The following is a 21997-nucleotide window of genomic DNA, read 5'->3' on the forward strand; positions in this document are numbered from 1 at the left end:
GAAATAAACTAGTAATATTTATTTTATGAATTCATAAACAGGGTATTTAAAATAGGATTTTTAAATAAATTGCAAAGATGGCTTTCATCATTATTTTCATCAATTCAATAAAAAAAACCGATTAAATGTTACACTTTTATTTTGAAACCATCCATTTCTTTCCCAACATATACACATTCTTACAGCTTAGTTTATACAAATGACAATAAAATACTTTTAGTACATAATTACATGATATTGGTGAACCTACAAAATGAAAAAAAAAAACAAAAAAGACTTGTATTTATTTTAACATATCTTTTACTTCAGTACAGTTACAGCCAACTTTTTTGTATTTACATTTTATACAAACCAAGTAACTACCTAGGTGTTTTCTATAAAAATTTCCTAATCAACGAAAAGGTTAAAAAACATGTTTAGTTAAGAAAATATAATAGCCATATAAACCACCAATGTACGCCATTCCTTCCCAAATCATTCTCGATAACGGACGTCATTATAGTTTACTAAGTATCTACAACTTTAATTTTCAATAAGATAACTATCATAAAATAATACGGCGAGTACCGTACAAGCGAAATTTTACTTATTATAACACTAGCGAAATATTACTTGGATTTGAGGCACTTCGACTGTTCATCGAGTAAAACTAGGCCATTTTTTATGTTAATTACACTAAAGTGGTCAACGATAATTGATATTATAAGTAATAGGTGTAGATATGTGGCCAATTAGCCACATTATAGACTACAAGCCCGCATAGGACAAAAATATGGGTCAAATGAACCACCAGGGGACATATCTAGAACGATAGCAGAGCAAAAAATAATAAGATTCATCACTATGCCGTCACTTGTAAGCTGTCCAACTGAGTGCAGATGAGAATTGAAAAGTACAGGTAGACTCTGTAAATTTTGGTCATATATTTTTGTACGGCATTCTTAACCATCGATAGATCCATTAAAAATAATAAGAAACCGCACAGTGCCGTATAAAAATGGTGGTCCACCAAGTCGGAATTTTTATTTAATTTCCAAGAGTTACCGGGGGTAAATTTGGTCATTTGACCATGTACGGCATCTGTGTCATACTATTGCTATACTGCTTTTAATCCATTATTCCGCAACGCCGTACAAAAATCATGGGGACAAGGGGAAAAAATCGAGAGTTGCAATCCCCTCTCTTTCCCCACTCCACGGGGTCATTTGACTAAGTACGGCTTCGGTTCCAAAACATTATCTAGCACTCAAAAGTACTATTAAAAGCAATGCCGTCAAAAAATAATTGTTCTTTTAAATGTATACCAATAATCATCTTAATTTCATCGAATTCTTGATATAAAGAGCTGTAAGGTAATTTGACCCTGTACGGGAACTTTTTTTTTAACATGATATTGTAAAATTCAATTGTTGTATAGTATTGCCGTTCAAAAGAAACCGTTCTAAAAAAAGTTATAGAGAAATGCAAAACCAGAAATTTTGTTAAAGTTTAAACATCGTAGATTAATGAAATATAATAGTTTTCTACACTTTATCCGTTGTTTTAAATAGTATTAACATCGATAAATTAGGAAAAAACGATGCCGTACATTTTTGTGCAGACCACATCTTTTAGGCTGATGAAAGCGACGAAAGCTACAATTTTAAGAGTGCTTTATGGCCATTTGATACAGTACGGCATTAACATATTTTTACCCAACTACGGCAAAGCAAAAGGAGGGTTATGGTTGTTTACAGGTCATGTATGTATGTTCATCTATTCCCTCGTAACTTCTAAACTACTTATCAGAATTCGACAAATGACATATCATTAGAGGCGTCTGAATTGTTCACTAGATAACCAACGACCAGCTAGCTAAAGGCTATATGGGGTTTCACAAAATCTAATGTGGCGCCCTCTAGCGGACAAAACATACAGAGTAAAAAAATAAAGTTAAGATAAATATGCAGTGTTTGGTATCATTTGAAAGCGCTTTACTTGTACATTTTGAATATGTATATATTACTAGCATTTGCTTGTGACTTTACCTGTATTCATGGACTGATTGCATATAATTCACATCTTTTCGTTCATAGCTTTTTTATTAGTTCATCAATTTAACGGAGTCCATTCCACCTGACTCCGACATTCCAAGGTGATAATTAACCACCTCGAGCTTCTTAATATTAATTTATATTTATATTTTATTATAAAAATATAAAGCAAACATTTCGTTATATGGATTTTTTTCTTTTTCAGATTTTTCCCCTTTGAACCAACGAAAATGTACGGCACATGAAAAAATATTATCTATGCATAAAATACTTTAAAAATAAATTTATTTCGTGTTGTGTCAAATGACCCCCTGGAGTGGGGAAAGAGAGGGGATTACAACTCTCGATTTTTTCCCCTTGTCCCCATGATTTTTGTACGGCGTTGCGGAATAATGGATTAAAAGCAGTATAGCAATAGTATGACACAGATGCCGTACATGGTCAAATGACCAAATTTACCCCCGGTAACTCTTGGAAATTAAATAAAAATTCCGACTTGGTGGACCACATAGAAATCTAAATAACAAGACACTAGAAGTCGTAAGCGTGCGTGACCTTGTCGCCACTCAGGTGATTTGCACATCACCAGTGCATTCGTCACTGTTCAGTTGCTCTGGAGACGTATGAGTGTATACATAGTGTGTTTCAGCAATTCCCATTGCGGAAATTCTTCCACAAGTTGTAATTATACTTATAAAGGAATAATATTTCATCGGAAAATATATTTTTTTAGAAATAATGCCGTTTTTCCTTAAAATTATAGAATATTTAGATACAAGTATTACGAGTGTCACCATAGTAATCGAAATAACAATGAATGACACAGTCGACCATTCTTATTATCACGTTTGTTCGTATTGGAGCAAAAAGTCTCATATACTTAGGGATGTTATTCTAAAATAAACCGTAAATTCGTGCGTTAGGATACATATTCAAAAGCTTAATTTAATAGATAGTTAGTTTTCACTAAAATCAAGCTGTCCAATAAAATGCATAGTTTACTTGTGTGTACTGTTTAGCTTTCGGTTTGAATGTGTTGATTTTGGCGACAGCGGTTTTCATACGAATTATGACATTATAGCCCTTCTATATGTCTTGTTATTTAGATTTCTATGGTGGACCACCATTTTTGTACGGCACTGAGCGGTTTCTTATTATTTTTAATGGATCTATCGATGGTTAAGAATGCCGTACAAAAATATATGACCAAAATTTACCGAGTCTACGGGCGTATTCAGAAAGAAAGCTTGAAACTTATAAGCGCTTATAAACGCTTATCGGCGCTTATAAGCGCTGGTAACCCGCGCAGGAAAATATATGAACATGCGCTTATAAGCGCTGATCGGCGCAGACAAGTTTGTTGAAACTTGTTGGAACTTGTCGGCGCCTATCAGCGCTTATAAGCGCATGTTCATATATTTTCCTGCGCGGGTTACCAGCGCTTATAAGCGCCGATAAGCGCTTATAAGCGCTTATAAGTTTCAAGCTTTCTTTCTGAATACGCCCTATCTGTACTTTTCAATTCTCATCTGCACTCAGTTGGACAGCTTACAAGTGACGGCATAGTGATGAATCTTATTATTTTTTGCTCTGCTATCGTTCTAGATATGTCCCCTGGTGGTTCATTTGACCCATATTTTTGTCCTATGCGGGCTTGTAGTCTATTATACTTCAGTTGCCTCTTTTTGGCTCATGGTTATTGAATCATGCTAACTTACGTTGACATCTAATAGTGTGAGGGTTAGTGTGCCATTTTCGGAGATCAAATGTTGTGCTGGTATTACCTATCTACACCTTTTTACTTATAATATCATTGATAGTCGTATAATATCCTAAAGACGTTATTAACTTCGTACTCGTTAATAAATCTAACTACGACTATAAACAACTCAAAAGGTACACCGCACAGCGAAGTGAATCACGATTAGTTCAGCGAATATTTAAGCCTAATACGATTGAACTTCAAAGGATCTTACATCAGTCTTTGGCTTAGATCTGTGCATGGGAGTAGCCACGTCGAGTGTATAGGACCTTACCGAACTATTTCAAATAATAATTGAAATATTAATGTATATTTCAATTATTGAAATAAAATGTATGTTTTATCGCGATTCATAACAACAGACCTGCGCCGGATTTTTTTTCTGTATTAACTATATTTTGGTCCTCCTGACAGACAAATAGCTACACCCATGAATCTACACCTAGAACCTAAATTTGAAATATATTTAACGTTTACTGAATTCAAATTGGTGCACAGATAAAATACATGTAGTATTATTGTGGAGACAAACATGACATTTCTAAACGTAACATATTTCCCGCCCTTTTCACTTTAAATTTGCGAATTTCGTTATTCTAACAGTGCATTTACATCAAACGAACACAGAGCTAGAGCGAGAGCAAGAGCATTCTTTCGTGATCTTTTAGTGTAAATGAAAACTCGTATTCAGTGTTGTTCACTATAAGAATATTGCATAGAATTATTTTGAACGCACTGAGAACAACGAAAGAATGCTCTACGCCTGTTTACACTAAAAGAATTTCACATAGTTGGGGGTTAGAAATTAGAATGAACATCTCGATTGATGTAAATGCACCGTTAAATATACACCAATTTGAAAGCAGTAAAGTTGACACAGATTGGCTAGTATTACCTATTAATTAACTATAGGAACAAGTGGTATTGCATTTTCGAGTTTTGGATACAGTAATAATTGATTTCGCCCCTAATAAATTGAGAATCAATTTAAAAAAACATTTAATTTTTGTATATTATTTAGAAAAATATCACAAGTCGTACAAGCAAGTTTTATTAATCACATTTTATGCCACTAAACTACTTTTTAACCGACTTCAAAAAAAAGGAGGAGGTTATCAATTCGGCCGGTATGTTTTTTTTTTTTTTTTTATGTATGTACACCGATTACTCCGTTGTTTCTGAACCGATTTACGTGATTCTTTTTTTGTTCGATGCGGGATGGTGTCGAATTGGTCCCATAAAAATTTTATTCGGATAGGCCCAGTAGTTTTTATTTTATGAGCATTTTTGTCTGTATTTGTAAATGTTGCAAGTGCAAGTTTGAAGTCGGTTGTTTTTAACGCAGTTATTGACTTGTTATGACTTGGTAATTTGTACGTACGATAAGATAAGACTCAGGGTCTATAAAGTCGATTTACTAGTAATAATTAATTTAACACTTATTGTATTCTATCATAGAAACCAGCAATTTCATATTATCGTCGACTACGGACTAGGTATTATATTTTTGAGCCTTTCGCGTACAATGTCCGTATTTTTTGCATTACAAAATCCCCGCCTATCATCTTAACAATTTTATTTAGTTTATATTGATAGAATTATGGAAATATTAATTTAAGTATTTTAACTTGGATTTTATGTGGGAATCGTTTCATTATAATGGTCAAATATAACTTGAGAAGTTTTACACTAATGTTAAAATTGTGCATTATTATTGCAATTTAGAGGCAAATAACATTTTAACGAATGTTCAATTAACTATAATAATTACTTCATGTTTATATTATTTTATTTACATCGTTTTGTGTACATTAACAACACTCCTAGATTAAATAATTATGATCTTTCCTATAAATGTTCGTACAAAAATCCGCCAATATTCATTGAATGTTTTGTCCTTTTTCACTAAAAAGTAAAATGTAATTATGGACCTTAAAATCGCACCAAAACATTCAAAATCTATTGACGGCTCATGCTCAATTATGATTCCGTTGCTTTATAAAATTTCTACTATATAACTATACATTCACACGATTATTATGACGAAATAATATAATTATTTGTACATTTGAGCAACTATAGTGAATCACTCAAAGTTTAGGAACAAAATGAATAAAGCGTGTAACGCTAAGTATTTTATGCAATTTTTTAATAAATTAAAATAGGTTACATTTCAATATACCCGTCTTTTTCTAACGTCCAGAAACATCCTTTATAAGAGCGAGACAGATTGCGTAGACGCTTTCAATCTGACAATCCATTTCACTCATAAAAAAATATTTTTGAGCGTTAAAAATGTTCTGTAGAACCAATAAAACTTGTATGAACAAATAAATATATATAATATAATAAATATATAAAATAAAAAACCAAAAAGTTTATTTAACATTTAATAATGCTGATGTTTCTGAATCTAGCAACATTGCTTACATAGTACATATTTACATGTTAAAGGGAATAATATCATGCGAAACATTATATACAAAAAAGTGAAGAATAACTTCTAAATAATTTTTTTTACATAAAAAATGATATGAAGCAGAAATAACAAAGACTAATGAATTTTAACTAAAATTAATGACGAAGCCACGATGAAAGTTTTTATATTATTTGGAAGTATTTTATGGCTTTCTGCAAACAAGCATATTTTGTCAATGTCCAATTGATATTACAGATTTTTTATATGAAAAAATGTATCAATTAAACATTTGTACTAGACTTTAATGGAAATAAACATGCAGAATTTACAAAAAATAAACAAAAAAAATGCATTCGAAAAAATCATACTCAAATCAAACAAAATTTACCACAAATCAAACATGTGTGAGTTCGAAAATGTACACACAATTATTATTGTTTAAGATACAGCAGAAAATGAAGCTGTTGCAAAATCATTTAGGCTTCCTAGGCATCCTAGGTGAAATGCAATTGCGACTTCATAACCCACGCTATGCAAACAAATAATCAATAGTGTGAATAAACAATCCTTTATAAATTTAATCCAACAAAATGGTCATAAATCATGTACTTAACTTATGTTATGAAGGCACACTTCATTCCATCATCCGATCACTATTAGGGCGGCCGTACACGGACCGCTGGAGCAGTTAACGGCTGAGCGACGTACATGGACGGCTCGAGCGGTCGGCGTCAACTGCTCGAGCCGTCGGTTGTTGACCGCTCGAGCCGTCGCTACCGACCGCTCGAGCGGTTGAATTTTTTGACTAGTCTAGTCATTGATTTTCAGGGGGGGGTGGGAGCTGTTGACGTTTCTAGCGCAGTCAACGCTGCCAGTGTATGCCTCACGACCGCTCGCGAGCCGTCAACGGCACGGTGGAATTTTGTCATGCAGTTGACGGCTTGAAGCGGTCGCGACGGCTGGAGCCGTCACGTGTACGGCGGTGAATGAATGCCTATAGTTCACCGCGCGGTCGCGGCTTCAAGCGGTCGGTCTCAACTGCTTGAAGCGGTCCGTGTACGGCCGCCCTTAAATAACACTACAACACTATAACACTCAACTCACTGCGGCTGGATATCACGCCCATATACAATCCATAAATTTCCATGTGCGTTTCAACTTGCACTGCACGATAAATAATTATACAACACTATACAACAAATAAATTAAAGCGTTTGAATTCAACAATTTATTGGGCACCCAGCCGGCATTCGCGTTTAATCACATTCAAAGTCTGTGTGGTAGTTATGTGTTCTATCGTTGACAGAGGTGCTCGCGTTTAATCACATTCAAAGTCTGTGTGGTAGTTCTGTGTTCTATCGTTGACCGAGGTGCTTGAGTTCGAGCTAGAGTCCGTCCTTGTGCTCGGGGCCCAAATTCCCCCCGTGGTCACTGATGTTGAGGAACCTGAGCTCGTGCTCATGTCTTGTGGCGAGTCCCACGTGTGAGTTTGGAACCCTCTCCTGAAGAGCGGATGCATAGAACGACGTATCACTACCCGTGGTGCTGTAAACAAATGTATGGTTGAGTAAACATTTTTTCAGCTTATATAGGGAGTGCCCACCAAATATCGAAGTATATATAAGATACACATAGTCAGTGTCAACAGTAGTTTTTGTGATATTTCTCAATACATATTATGTTTACTAGGTTTCGCATTTATAGTGTCCAAGCAATATGGCATGCATATCATATTATATAACTAACAAACCAATGTATAATGTTTCATCTTATTATGTAAACTTTTTATACAAAACAAAAAAAAAGTGTCTTTATATATTTAAGTATGCATGTATATATTTAAGTATAATATGAATAAATACATATAAATAGTATAACTTATAGTGCAATACAATTTCTGATCATACTACCAATTGCAAAACCACTTGCTTATATAAATTAACTAGCCATAAAGCCATAAAAATCTACAATATACCAAAAAACCCACGCCGCAAATTGTTAGTGACATAGTACATAGTATGTGTATAGAAGTATATAACAACGTGCGAGCCCCTGAACAAAGCACGATTTACGCTACACCATGACGGAGAAACAAATGAAACATTAAACTAATAAATTACTTCAAAATGTCTGTTCGGGTTGTCAGTGCTTAACACGTCTGTATTTCATTACAGTAAAAATACAAACCATATCATCATCTTAATATATATAAATCTCGTGTCACAATGTTTGTCCTCAATGGACTCCTAAACCACTTAACCGATTATATCCCACGGGAAAGGGAACAAGGAAAACGCGGGCGAAGCCGCGGGCGGAAAGCTAGTTAGTTTATAGTTATTACATAAATAAAGTAATCAAAACTTCTATACCGGCTTTTTATATCTATCTATCGTATCATTTTATCAAACAAAAGAGTGTGGGATTATCATATCATCAGCCCATGCCCCATACAACGCACGGCCGAGCCACTGTCAGGCATGAATAACTTCATACAAATAAAAATGTGTGCGTGTACTAGTGTACACACGTAAGAGAAACTTTTTTATGACCTTATTTTTGAAAAAATAATTTACTATAAGCAACTTTACAGAAATACGTCGAATCACGCGTGGTAGGGATAAGAAAAAGATGGCGCGTAACGGAAAAATGTCACGCGTAACGAATTTTTTTCCAACCCCGATAAAGAAGTTTCACTTCAAAAGTAAAGATTTCACAATAATGTCGCGACAGGGTGTAACGTAAACCATCCCCAAGTGAACCGTCTCTAGTCTCTACTCACGCAACGCCACCGGTACAGTCGCCGCTACTCGAAGTCGAAGATGAAGTCGTAGTCGTGGTCGACCGCGTGGTGCGCTCGTGCTGTTTGAGCATTCATATATAAAACTAGATACACACAATTGATATATTATCATATAAAATATTTAAAGAACAAGCCACCACCGTTTCATTTTTTGTCTTGGTTGGCACAAAATTAATGTGAATCTAGCGTTTATATATTCATGTGTAGGTTTTACCACCGTACCGTTTATGATTACGTAAGAGTAGGCTGTCCCGGGAGCATGCAGTTAATCTTACAAACTCACTTGAAAGCTAGCAGCGTTGGATATAAACTCACTCAGTGTTGACGGCGGCGTCGTATGATGTTTTGGTAGAAGCGATGGCTGTATAAGTTTCAGATATAAACTAAATCAATGATATCCCCATTAGTGGAGATTATGATTGTATATATAAGTATAACTCACTCATCGTTGCCCTTGCCCAGGTGTGAACAAAAGTTGTGTTTGCGTAGGTTTCATGTACAGACTGAATTTTTCAACTGGGCGTGGAAGTTAGCGGTTTTTGATACAGTGTTTCAAATACCGCTTTCATGATTAGTTGCGGCAGCAGCGAGCGGCGGCAGATCGGGCACGTGGCGTGCAGCTGCAGCCACTTGGAGCAAGTCTCACAAGTCACACAGGCACAACTCACTCAGTGTCGCAGTTGGTCTTGCGTCCCCGTTGGTAGAGGGCGCGGTGGTCGTGCTGGAGGCGGTGCTCTGCGGCTCGTGTTGCGGCAGCAGCGAGCGGCGGCAGATCGGGCACGTGGCGTGCAGCTGCAGCCACGGCGTGATGCACGACGAGTGGAATATGTGCTCGCACTCTAGCCGCGATACCGTCTCGCCTGGAAACATTTATAAAAAATAAGCCGCTTATTCGTTGTAAATATATTGCCACTTTTTATCACTTTTAAACGTGCGTTTTCAACTTTGCAACACACAATTACTGGCAATAGTGACTTGTTGATAGCGACTAAATAAGCCGCTTATTCATTGAAAACATATTGCCACTTTTTATCACTTTGAAACATGCATTTTCAACTCTGCAACTCAAAATTACTGGCAAACGTAACTTGTTGACAGCAAATCAGAATGCCGATATAATATACTAAAAATTGAGAAACTCATATTTCAGTTCACAACTTCATACTAAAAAACATTATTTTGGGACATGTTCATTTATTGACATAACAGGAAATACAACAAGAAATTGCTCATGAAACCACAGCTCATGTGTATAGTGACGACACATAATATAATTTATTTAGGGCCGATTTTTCAATGCTTGGATAAAACTTATCTGTACAATAAAGTATTACACGATAATATTAAAATGTCACGTATACTGTCAAATACGGGCAATTAGAATACGTTTTTAAAATGGTAGTTTTATACATTATTCGACGAATAAGTTTTATCCAAGCATTGAAAAATCGGCCCTTAAAATCATTACATACCTAATTGAAAGTTATCCCAACAAACTGAACAAGACATATTCGCTTCAGCCTGTTGCTCCGTGACTGTTTCGCTTGGGATCGAGTTCAATATATCGCGCGGCATCGGCGGAGGCCCAGAGTGTTCCAGCTGACCGAGTAATTGTGTCACTACTGCGTCTAGTGCTGAAAATAATGTTTTTTATTTAAATATAATTAAAGCAAACATACATAGTTTGCTTTAATTATATTTAGATGGTAGAGAGATTGGGAATTTGTAAATAAGATTTTCATCCTAGATAACTTTAAACCACGATACACTGGATCTTAAAAAACACGAAATATTATTTAAAAAAGTCTATTAACAAATAATAAATGGAAACTAGAACAAATTAACATTCATTTAATAACATATCAATTACGGCTTCCGATATTATATCCGTTATTTACAATCAAACTGTTTACATTTTGTTTTCGCACATATAAAACATACCTTCACCACCAAAAACGTAGTCTCCCGGAGCGCCCACCAATACTAGCGGCGGCGCTGGTACACCTGGTCGACCATTACCAGACCTGAAAGTATAAGTATACACTCTAATTCAGTTTTGTATCAACATTATTGCATAGACAATCCTAACAAATCTGTTTTGCACATTTTGTTACTTAATTTATAAACCATATTCAATAAGATTAACGAAATGTAAAATAAATCATACAAAACAACTAAAAACTATTTAAAAGCCAGTCATGCTTACCGTAATCGTCCACCGGACATAAGAAAAGCAATGTCTCTTAAAACTGGTGGTATATTCTGAAAATCAATTAATAAACACTGATTAGAATATTGCTATTACAATAGAATAAATTCAATAACACCACAATAAACCATTATTCTGTACATAAACTACAAATAAAAGTGAAAACAAACCAACTACAGACTACCTACTGAAACAACATGGAATTAGTCCTGCAAGTTACATACGTTTAATGGAAACATAGCGTCAGAAAACGATTCGAAGAATGCTGTATCTACCCTATTTGTGAGTGCGTCCAGTGGACTCATTCCCGCATCGTGGAACGCTTGCCCGGCATTCGTCTGGCCATCTGCTCGGTTCTCCAATTGTTCGATAAAGCCACTCGAACAGAATGGACATGTGTAATCCTGGAATTAAGGGAATAATCTTTATTATAGCATGCATCTTAGTGAATGAATGTACACAATCTATTGGATACTTTAGTTATCTGAGTAAAACATGTTCGTCTACTGTGAGTACATTTTTTTCCAATTTTTACAAGTTTATGACTATTGCTTGAGTCTTGGGAGTTAGTAAGCTTAAAAGTTAAAGCCTAATAACTTCTTCAATAAATGTATGAACTGTATGATAACTGTAGACTTTTTGTGAGAATGTACTTTGCTGATACACTACAATCTTTATGAATTATGATAGATTATTGTTTAATAACATTTGACTGTTTTATAATGATTATAATCTGCTTATGTCATCATGATAACATTTTGTATGATACTGAAGAAAATATAAAAAATTATAATTGAACTATAACAAATCAATGATTTAATATTGTAATCATTTTGAACAATTATTGTACATCTCTCTCTCTCGGTACAGACCGCCTCCTCGGTACAGTGGTTGACATGTAAGCGTAACACCGAGGGGTCCTGGGTCCGATTCCCGGTGGAGACGAAGAAAAAAAAATGTCTTGGTCTGGTAGGACACAGAAGGCTGATCACCTACTTGTCCCTAAAGAAAATCGATCAGTGAAACAGATGTATAATGCATCTGCCCCTTACCCCACTAGGGGACATGGGACTTCACTTTTTCTCTCTCTCTCGTCAGCCTTTTTTCTTCTCCTGTACAACATAGGCTTCTCCTAAGGCACGCCAATTAGCTCAGTATAATTATTTATAATGTGTATGAGTAATGAACATTAGAAAAACATTGTACATAATTGGAATTATTATAAGAATGCAATATTGGTCAATAAGTTTTTTTAATGGTTAGCTGTGTGTAAGTGTACTGTTTGCATCCTGTGTAAACTTCCATACGTACCTATATTTTTATTGACAATTGATTATAGTACAATATTAATAAAATTAAGATAAACAAACGCTTAAATTGTGTGAGTGGTAGGTTATTGCAAACATAATATGTAATATAATATTTGTAATGTTTTCCTACAATCCAGAAAGCCGCGGACTATATAAATGATGTAACATTGTAATAAATATTGTAATCATTTATTACGCATTACAATTAATTAATAAGACTAAATTTAAATGTAAAGAAATTTTCTTGCATCAACCGGGTTAGGAAAAATTTTCATCACTGAGTACTGCGTGCGATTATTTTGTCCAGTAAACATATTTAATCAATGTATGACCTTGAACGATAACACTACAAGGAAGCCCTTCTTGAAGTATCAAATAATAAATTTACGTCAAGGATACGGCATTTATACCTCTTTTATTGATTTTTACCTGCACAACGTCTTCAAACTCGATATTACACCTATGGCAATAGAACCGGTCTCCCGATCTACTGTCCACAACAGCATCCGCCATTTTTGTGTTTTATTCACGATTACACCACCAATGATTATTTAATCTTTTTCTATATATTTAAACTGAAAATTGTACTTTCAAACAATGAACAGAAATTTATCTATCGCCATTTTTGCGACATACACAGCATAGCGCACCTCATTTTTTTTCTAGAAGAAGGGACAGAGTATATAGATTATAGAAGAAATTCTGTTATCTAGGATTAGTACAGACTTTAAAAATAAGCATAGATAAGAATTGACATTCATGATGTTTTCTTTACTTTCTCTTAATAATAACTGCATTTTATAATTCATCTTCAAATTAAAATATGTGAAAAACACCACTTGAAAAAAATGTAATTCATAATAATATAAGCACAAATATAAGCAATACGGTATCTAACAAAATTATTGTAGCAATAATTACTACATGGTTGAGTAGGCAACACTGATTTAAATGTCAAATCTTTGCTTGAGATTTGGGAATTTGACTCGATTCGTCAATGAAAAAATTAATAAATAAATTAAATTGTTTATTTCAGAATTCATAGTGCGCTATGTTTATTTCTGGATTAAGTAAACTTTATTTAGTTAAAAACTAATTGGTATTGACCATGATATGTCGCAACGTATGGTGTAATATCCTCAAGATGTATCCGAGGAGTTTATTCGAGTGATTGTTATCAAATTTTATGAAAATTTAACCAAATCATGCAGATTTTGTTCAACGTAATCGTTCGACAATATTTTATTTACTTAGTTTAGTTAGTTGCTGTAAATATAAGTGAAATCGTTAACATTTAACGGTTTAAGTGGGTCAAGAGTGAGAATTTTCCAAGTTGCAATAGATTGACAATGAATGATAAAAAGTTGGTCCAGAATTTCAAGAGCTACATTAATGTATCATGCACGGTAAATTATTCTTATCTTATATTGATAAATTACTAATAATTTTTTGATTATTTGTGAAGTGTGCTACAAGTACTTACAATTTGAAATAACTTAATTCTAAATTGAATGCAGCATTTAACACTTTATAGAATTAGTCATTTATGCAGAGAATTATATTTTAAACAAGAGTATTAAAAATATTAATATCAGTTTGTAAATAAATGATTAGTTAGTGCATAACTGGGTTAGTCATCACCCAGTTATTATATTGCATAAATCATTAAAATAGATGTAAAATATGCCAATATGAAATTAAAAGCAACACAAAATGAATTCAATTAAACACTAAGAGCAAAACATAAAGCTTACTTTGATGATGGCATCTCAAGAATTTCAGGTTGACATAAGGAAACAGGAAATTTAAATATTTTGATACTAGCCCGTATTAGAATTATATAATATAATATTAATATTAATGAAAGAAATAGTAAAAAAGAGGCTGAACTTTAACATTAACATATGGTGTTTTCTGTCACATTCTTCAGATTAGATTACAAAAATTAAAAATATGTGTCTTGAATTGTTTCTATAAAGGTTTTTTTGTTTGAATGCGCCAATCTCAGGAACTACTGGCACTACTGGTTCGAATTGAAAAATTATTATGGTGTTGAATTAAGTTTTCGTTGTGTTTACAAAACCTGCTTTATCTGAAATAATTTGTTATTTAGTATGAAGATAAATATATATATAGGTATATGTAAAAATATGTAGTAAATGTTTACTCATAGAGGATGGTGTTATGATTTTTTTATCTTCAATAATTTCTGAAGCAAAGTTTCTCAAATTAAAATAAAATATTTTGTAAGGAAATAAATGAAATTAACTTCTTTTCAGAGTAATGGAGAGAAAAATGGTTCCGTTCATGATTTAAAACCAAAACTGTTAAATGGTAAGTGAATTAAAACTATTTTCTCATAAAACAAAATTCACTATTAACATGATCAAGAAGCCATCTAATTAATGCTTATTTTTTTTTTAATAAAAACCTCCATGCTATTAATTATTAACAACTTTAACCCATTGAACCCCAAGCGGCCCGATCGGTCCACGACACAATAGATTTTCTATTGTGTCTGTGGTTCCGGGGCCTGAGTTATTAAATTTTATGTATGTATGTAAAGAATTTTTTTCTGTCATGAGCTTTTAATCCCCATTATGTCCATTTCAAAATAATATCCAACAAATGAGATTTATTTTCCGGAGAGTTCAGTCGTGTTTTATTTCAAATCATAATCTATACTAATATTATAAAGCTGAAGAGTTTGTTTGTTTGTTTGTTTGAACGCGCTAATCTCGGGAACTACTGGTCTGATTTGAAAAATTATTTTGGTGATAGATAGCTCATTTGTCGAGGAAGGCTATAGGCTATATATCATCACGCTAAGACCAACAGGAGTGGAGCAATGCGGGTGAAACCACGGGGCGCAGCTAGTATAATATAAATTGTATGCTGCAATTCTAAGAATGTTATAATTTTAATCCACTCTACCTAATCTTTTGTGTTACTTATGTAACAAGTAATATTGTTACAAGTAATATTGTCACCAAATTCGGCAAAACCATACAAATTCGGCTTATAAAATGCCAATATCCTTATCCAATTAAAAACAAAATACGTATCAACCGGTCATATTGACACATAGTGCGATGATGTAAATTACAATAATAACTGCATTACGTATGCGTTACGCGTCCCTAACTGTATCGCCTTTATTGCGACACTGGCTTAAAAACTAGACACACAGCATATTCAACCCTATTACAAAGAAATAAGAGTCAAACAATAAATAAAAATTCCACTCAAGCTATATTTTGGATTATATTAATGCTATAGGAAGTAGTGGCCCATACACCAGTAGATAGCTAATTGTTTTTGTGACGGCATGCTGGTATTGAAAAAAGGTGAGTTTTTTTGTATTATTTAATTATTATAAATCAATTCCGTGCAGAAATTTAAAATGTAAATATTATGAGTAAAATTTTTACGTTGTGACTCAGCTGATAAAAATTGCATTAAAATTATTAATGTAATTTATTCTACTCCAATTAAAATTTGTCATATTTATCGTGTTTATCGTAAATTATGCAAAATTTATTAGATCGAAGATTCATTTTGTGCCCACGTATTAAAAAAATGTAACTTTTATCCTATCTAACTATGTTTTATCAATTTATTCATAGTCCTTCTAATTGAATTCTCAGAAGAATTCGCACTTTTATTTTATCCGCAAAAAGAACACAGCCCGACTAGGTATATTCATAGGTACGCGTTTTTACTTTTTATCAATAGTCAAACTATTCGAGCCTACCAAGTTCTTTATCACACAACAATGTGCTGGCAAACCTTTTATAGTATACTAGCGACCCGCCCCGGCTTCGCACGGGTGCAATGCTGATACTAAATACACTACAGAAAAACTGTGAACGTTGTATATAAAAACATAGCGGCCCACTTCGGCTTCGCACGGGTATAAAATAGATATAGCCGGGTGGCCGGCCGGTACCGCCGCAAACGCTACGTCCCGCAATTTTTAAATCTGTAATATCTTCGAAAATATTCACTTAAATCATACGGTGTAAAGGGCCATATAGATCTATATTAAATGAACAATGTATTCAAGGTATTTAATTGGTTAAGGATTAATGCTGTATTGGTTAAAATCGCATCGAAAATTAGCCATTATTTGTCGTAAAAAGTAAATGACAAAAAAAAGTTATTGTGGGTTAGCCATAAGAGATAGACATATACCATCGCGGACTTTTCTGTAGACCTTTTCAATGTGTATAATACTTAGTACATTATTTTGATAAAACTCATAGGGTTCAGCCTGCGTTTTCAAAAAAATGTAATTTTTTACGACATCACATTAGAAACCTCAAAAATAACAGTACTTCTCCACTATTTAATGGATGTTATTATACATATATATACCTTCCTCTTGAATCACTCTATCTATTAAAAAAAACCGCATCAAAATCCGTTGCGTAGTTTCAAAGATTTAAGCGTACAAAGGGACATAGGGACATAGGGACATAGGGACAGGGAAAGCGACTTTGTTTTATACTATGTAGTGATAACGAACCATTATCACATGGTCTTGACATTTTTATTTTATCGCTGAAAAACATCGCGTGAATCATGTATAGCACATCTGTTATGGACCTAAATTTAAATCGCTTTGTTGTTGTTATTATCGTTTTTTTCACGCATCGATAAATTTAATTTAATTAAAATTAATTGTAGCTTATTTGCTCTACCCAATTAATGGTTATGATACCTACTTTAACTGCCACGTAAACCGTGCACTTAAATCGAAGTAAATTTTTGCAATCGTAGGTCTCAACATTATTACAATTTTTGCTCAGTTTTTTTTTTCACGTGTTAAAATACGAGTGCATATTGTACCTACTGCCAATCTTCTAAATATAATCCTGTAAAATCAAAATGCTCATCCAAAAATAATATCAGCTTAGATCTGGTTAAAACTTAATTCTTCAAAACAAAATGCTAGAATATTCCATGCTATAAGCCTATAAAACAATATTGAGCTTAGAAATTGTGTTAGTGGACGAAAAATATTTGCGACCAACTCAAAGTTATCTCGTTAAATATATCGCGAAAGGAACACACACATTCGTACGCACATGTGCTAACTTTAGATGTTTAAGGAAATGACCCAAATTCTGATCTATCTGTAGATCTTAATACAAATATCAACAAACAAAGAGAGTATTCATTGAAACTCTTTATCAAAAATGTCGACATGCCAATAGTTTAGATATGGATTATAACTTTATCAGTTATTATATATATATCTATGCACAAAATATGATTCATAATTACAATATGTACTTGGTAGCTCAGAGTGGCCATAGATTTATAGATTAGCTACCTGCCTATGTCTATCCTCTTTTAATTTGAATTTTTAATGGCTTTCCATCCAAAATAATAAAACGTTAATTACCTGCCAGCTTTCATAAAAATTTGAAATATCCTAAGTTTTTTTTTTTCATTTAGACAATAGGTGCTCTTCTTTCTTGTTTTACGTCCAAGAAACTTGAATATAATTTACATTATGTTGTAGATATAAAAATATACATGCATGTTGTTTTACGTGATTACCCTACTTTACCCAATAACCAATATGTTGCGAAGCCTCGCATAAATAACATTTTCCACTAAAAAGAAAAACACGCAATACTTTATAGCTGCCCGTAAAATTGCTTGAAACGCTACGTTATAAAATCTATGCAGTTCCAAAATTACTGGTATTAGTCTCAAAACATGAACAGTTTTTGCGCACACAAAATGCCGGTGTCAACCAAACGCATAATTGGATTTCTTCACGGTCAGTGCTTAATGCTTATAGCACTTTTTCGTTCAATAAGAAATGCTTATTTTGTACAATGTCACGGGCCAAGGTTTTCCGAAATTAGTGTGGAACGAATAAGGATAAATTGAATGCCAATGACACTAGCATTAAAGTTTAGAAGTCATTAGTTTTATGCACATTCTATAAAGTAATTAACGTAAAGGGTTCAAAATATAAGACTATTCTCGTTGCGAAAGTCGCTTGGCGCTAATAATTCTAAATTTACTATTTAAAAATTAGTAAAACAAATATAACAACACCGCTCAAGTTTTGGCTCAAGTTAAAATCTTCTTCTTTCATCTCTTTCAAGAGAGCCTATTACAGTATTAAGGAATATATGAAAGATAAAAACCCATGGAGGGTTGTCGCGTAAAAACCACAGGACAGTTCTTTGGTATATTATGATAATATATTATGATATTACATATGTAATTTGTAAAATTGTAAATCTGACATGATTAAAAAGAGCAACTATGGAGTTTCTTGCCGATTCTTCTCCGTAGATACTGCTTTCCGAATCGGTGGTAAATGTTAAAAACATGTACTTAATGACGTTTCAAAAGTGCTTCTAGAAGAAGTCTAATTGAATAAATAAATGTTTGAGTTTGAGTTTGAGTTTGAGTTTCGTCATTTATAATCTGAATCGTCATTTATGTAACCTAAACATAACGAAAATGGGTAATAGCCTAATAATATTTTCTACTAATGAGCATTTTCTTAAAAGTACCATTTTCATCAAATCCTCTGGGCTCTGTCAATTGTCGAATGAGTTGAAAATTAAAGAGAGGAACACTAACGGAGATACAGTTAAAGCGTATATTCTTGTTAATCAAATGCATTAGATACAATTTTCATATATGAAACGTGTATTTTCCAGGAGAGTTGATAACAGGCGCGGCGCACAGCGTGGTGATGCTGACGCCGCTATGCGAAGCCGAAAGGGGGCGCTTCGGTGCACTTTTTGTGACCAACTTCAAGCTATCGTTTGTACCGCTTGATTCCACCGCTAATGACGTAAGTTTTGTAAAGAGTTTTAAGCGTATTGGCACAGGAGTAAGGCTAAGAACGTGCAAATTTCTTATCTATTTTACTGGGAATTTTTTCTATTCTTTATAAATTTATATGTAAAAAGCATTTGAATGCCATAAAACCAAATATAAATAAATATATAATTCAAACCTTTTGATGTTTTAATTATTATATATTTTATTTTTTTATCCAATTACTCCTTCACGCAATAAGTGGAGATTTTTATTAAATTTGGCAAACATAGAGTGTAACTTGGATTAGCACATAGATAGTTTTTATTCTGAAAATCCCACGGGAACGGTAACTATGCGGGTTTTCCTTTGACTATGCGAGCGAAAAGCTAGTAGTGAAAAAATTTATACTAATATTATAAAGCGTTTGAAGAATTTGTTTCTTTGAACGCGATAATCTCAGGCACTACTGGTCCGATTTGAAAAATTCTTTCCGCGTAAGTGAAACCGCGGAGCGCAGCTAGTAATAAAAGCTGATAAGTTTGTTTGAACGCGCCAATCTCAGGGACTACTGGCCCGATTTTAAAAATTATTTCGGTGTTAGATAGCCCATTTATCTAGGACGGCTATCACGCTAAGAACAACAGCTATAAAACCGCGGGGCACAGTTAGTCATCACTACATAGTATAAAACAAAGTCGCTTTCTCTATCTCTATGCTTAAATCTTTAAAACTACGCAACTGATTTTGATGCGGTTTATTTAATAGATGGAGTGATTCAAGAGGAAGGTTTTAGTATATAATTTATTAGGTTTTAGACAAAGTTTTAGTTCGCGGAGGCCTGTGTGCGGACGCAGGTGGCCGGCACCGCTCCGACACACTCGGCCCTTCATCTGTTAAATCGTGTGCTGGTCTTCGATGCCACAATTGACATTTTTGCTAGTAGTACAAATACTGTCCTAGACCTCTGTATCAGGTACTTGGATGCATATAGTATGTAACTCCATTTTGTTTGTATTTTTGTTAACATATTGTTACTAAATTCTATGTATGCTTTGGTATTATTACTGTAAGTACAAAGAATGATTCTGTTTCAATAAAAAAATAAATAAAGCGGGTGAAGCCGCGGGCGGTAAACTAGTATAATATAACACTAGTGCGAAATATGCAGGAGTACGGGCAAAGGAACCACACGGTGGGCGTGCACGACGTGCCGCTGACGTGCGTGGGCGCGCTGTGGCTGACGGACGGCGGGGCGGCACGGCGGCGGAGACTGCTGCCGCGAGCCGATATACCGGCCAAGCTGAAGGGCCTGCAGATTGTGTGTAAGGTGAGTGCTTTTGTGAACAGAAATGTTTTAATTAATAAATAATTAAATAATATTTCAGGACAACTTACTTAGCTTTCGCTTGTGTAATGGAAACCGGATGGCTGATAAACATACATATATTGATATATAATTTTAAATAAATACTTATATAGATAATTAACACCCAATAAAATTTATGTTATTATCTACTATATAAAAAAAAGTTGGGTTTTCCTTCCTGACGCTATAACTCCAGAACGCACGAACCGATTTCCACGGTTTTGCATTCGTTGGAAAGGTCTCGGGCTCCGTGAGGTTTATAGCAAAGAAAAGGTGTCTCTGGTGGCGAAACGGAGTTCGCCGGGTTTGCTAGTAATTTATAATAAATAAATTAATATTTCAGGGCAATTTTCTGGCGCGATCTGATGCCATATTAAGCTTTCGCTTGTGTTATAGAAACCAGATGGCTGATAAACATACATATATAATCCATACTAATATTATAAATGCGAAAGTAACTCTGTCTGTCTGTCTGTTACTCAATCACGCCTTAACTACTGAACCAATTTGCATGAAATTTGGTATAGAGATATTTTGATACCCGAGAAAGGACATAGGCAAGTAGCCTATGTCCTTTACCTCGGGACATAGGATAGGTTTTATCCCGGAAATCTCACGGGAACGGGAACTATGCGGGTTTTTCTTTGACTGCGCGGGCGAAGCCGCGGATGGAAAGCTAGTAATAAATAAATAAATATTTCAGGACAATTTTCTGGCACGATCTGATGCCATACCAAGCTGTCGCTTGTGTAATAGAAACCAAATGGCTGATAAACATATATAATTTTAAATACATAATTATATAGATAATTAACACCCAGACGAATAATTTATGTTATTATATTGTATAATTTTCATGTTATTTTTTTAATGGAAGATTTTAAAATGGAGGGAGTAGTATAGTCACAGACAAATTCGGATAAATTTCGTATATAGCTATTTCTTTCTGTGTCATACCACAGATTAGATACTAGCAGATACATCAATTCTATACAAAAGTGAAAATACCTTTGCGACAATAGCGTACAAAATCTTAATAATAATAACTACGGTTCACAGCGAGAAGAAATGTACCATAAGTACACGCACAAAGAGTCGAGATTGTGTTGCCCGCCGTGTGTGTCACGTGGCAAGCACGTCATCGCACGAATGGCGCTAGGGTTGTTACTATGATGGTTTTATTTATTTATTACCATACTAGTAAAACAAATGACGCGAAATAACCATAATTCTTTTAGTTTGATCAAGTGATCAGGTAGGTATTTTTTTTATCCTTCTCTAAATCGTAAATTTAATA

The 21997-nt window shown here is 34.0% G+C and overlaps 2 protein-coding genes across 9 annotated transcripts in view; one reads left to right on the plus strand and one right to left on the minus strand.

Moving 5' to 3' along the window:
• Positions 1–6171: 6171 nt before the first annotated feature.
• On the minus strand, positions 6172–13218 carry LOC149480145 (E3 ubiquitin-protein ligase RNF115-like). 4 transcript variants are annotated; one of them, XR_016317114.1, is made up of 8 exons: positions 12963–13218; positions 11448–11627; positions 11221–11276; positions 10956–11038; positions 10487–10648; positions 9683–9874; positions 7021–7759; positions 6172–6975 (listed from the first exon to the last, which is right to left on the minus strand). XR_016317114.1 is itself a non-coding variant. In XM_089707279.1 (8 exons), exons 1-7 carry the CDS (start codon positions 13044–13046, stop codon positions 9018–9020), a joined length of 813 nt encoding a protein of 270 aa, XP_089563405.1. In that variant the 5' UTR covers positions 13047–13218; the 3' UTR covers positions 7680–7759; positions 8994–9017. The 4 variants fall into 4 exon arrangements, 3 of the variants coding, with proteins under 3 accessions (XP_089563404.1, XP_089563403.1, XP_089563405.1); XM_089707279.1 differs by lacking the exon at positions 6172–6975 and adding an exon at positions 8994–9073 and having other exon boundaries at positions 7680–7759; XM_089707278.1 differs by having other exon boundaries at positions 6172–7759; positions 11499–11627.
• Positions 13219–13499: 281 nt separating this feature from the next.
• LOC149480146 (myotubularin-related protein 10-B) overlaps positions 13500–21997 on the plus strand; it is a 76664-nt gene continuing 68166 nt past the window's right edge. For 4 of the 5 annotated variants that reach the window (XM_089707077.1, XM_089707079.1, XM_089707076.1 and 1 more), the window contains exons 1-4: positions 13500–13939; positions 14813–14867; positions 19229–19365; positions 20503–20661. In XM_089707077.1, coding sequence (XP_089563203.1) covers positions 13883–13939; positions 14813–14867; positions 19229–19365; positions 20503–20661 — 408 coding nt within the window. In that variant the 5' untranslated portion in view covers positions 13500–13882. Of the gene's footprint in view, positions 13940–14812; positions 14868–15626; positions 15881–19228; positions 19366–20502; positions 20662–21997 lie in introns of those variants that run through there. The other variant, XM_089707080.1, reaches the window with a different exon arrangement.

Source organism: Colias philodice, chromosome 19 (assembly GCF_061535455.1).
Source record: "Colias philodice isolate Cphi_HAF_F1 chromosome 19, ilColPhil1 Martin Lab GWU primary, whole genome shotgun sequence".
Lineage (NCBI taxonomy): Eukaryota > Metazoa > Arthropoda > Insecta > Lepidoptera > Pieridae > Colias > Colias philodice.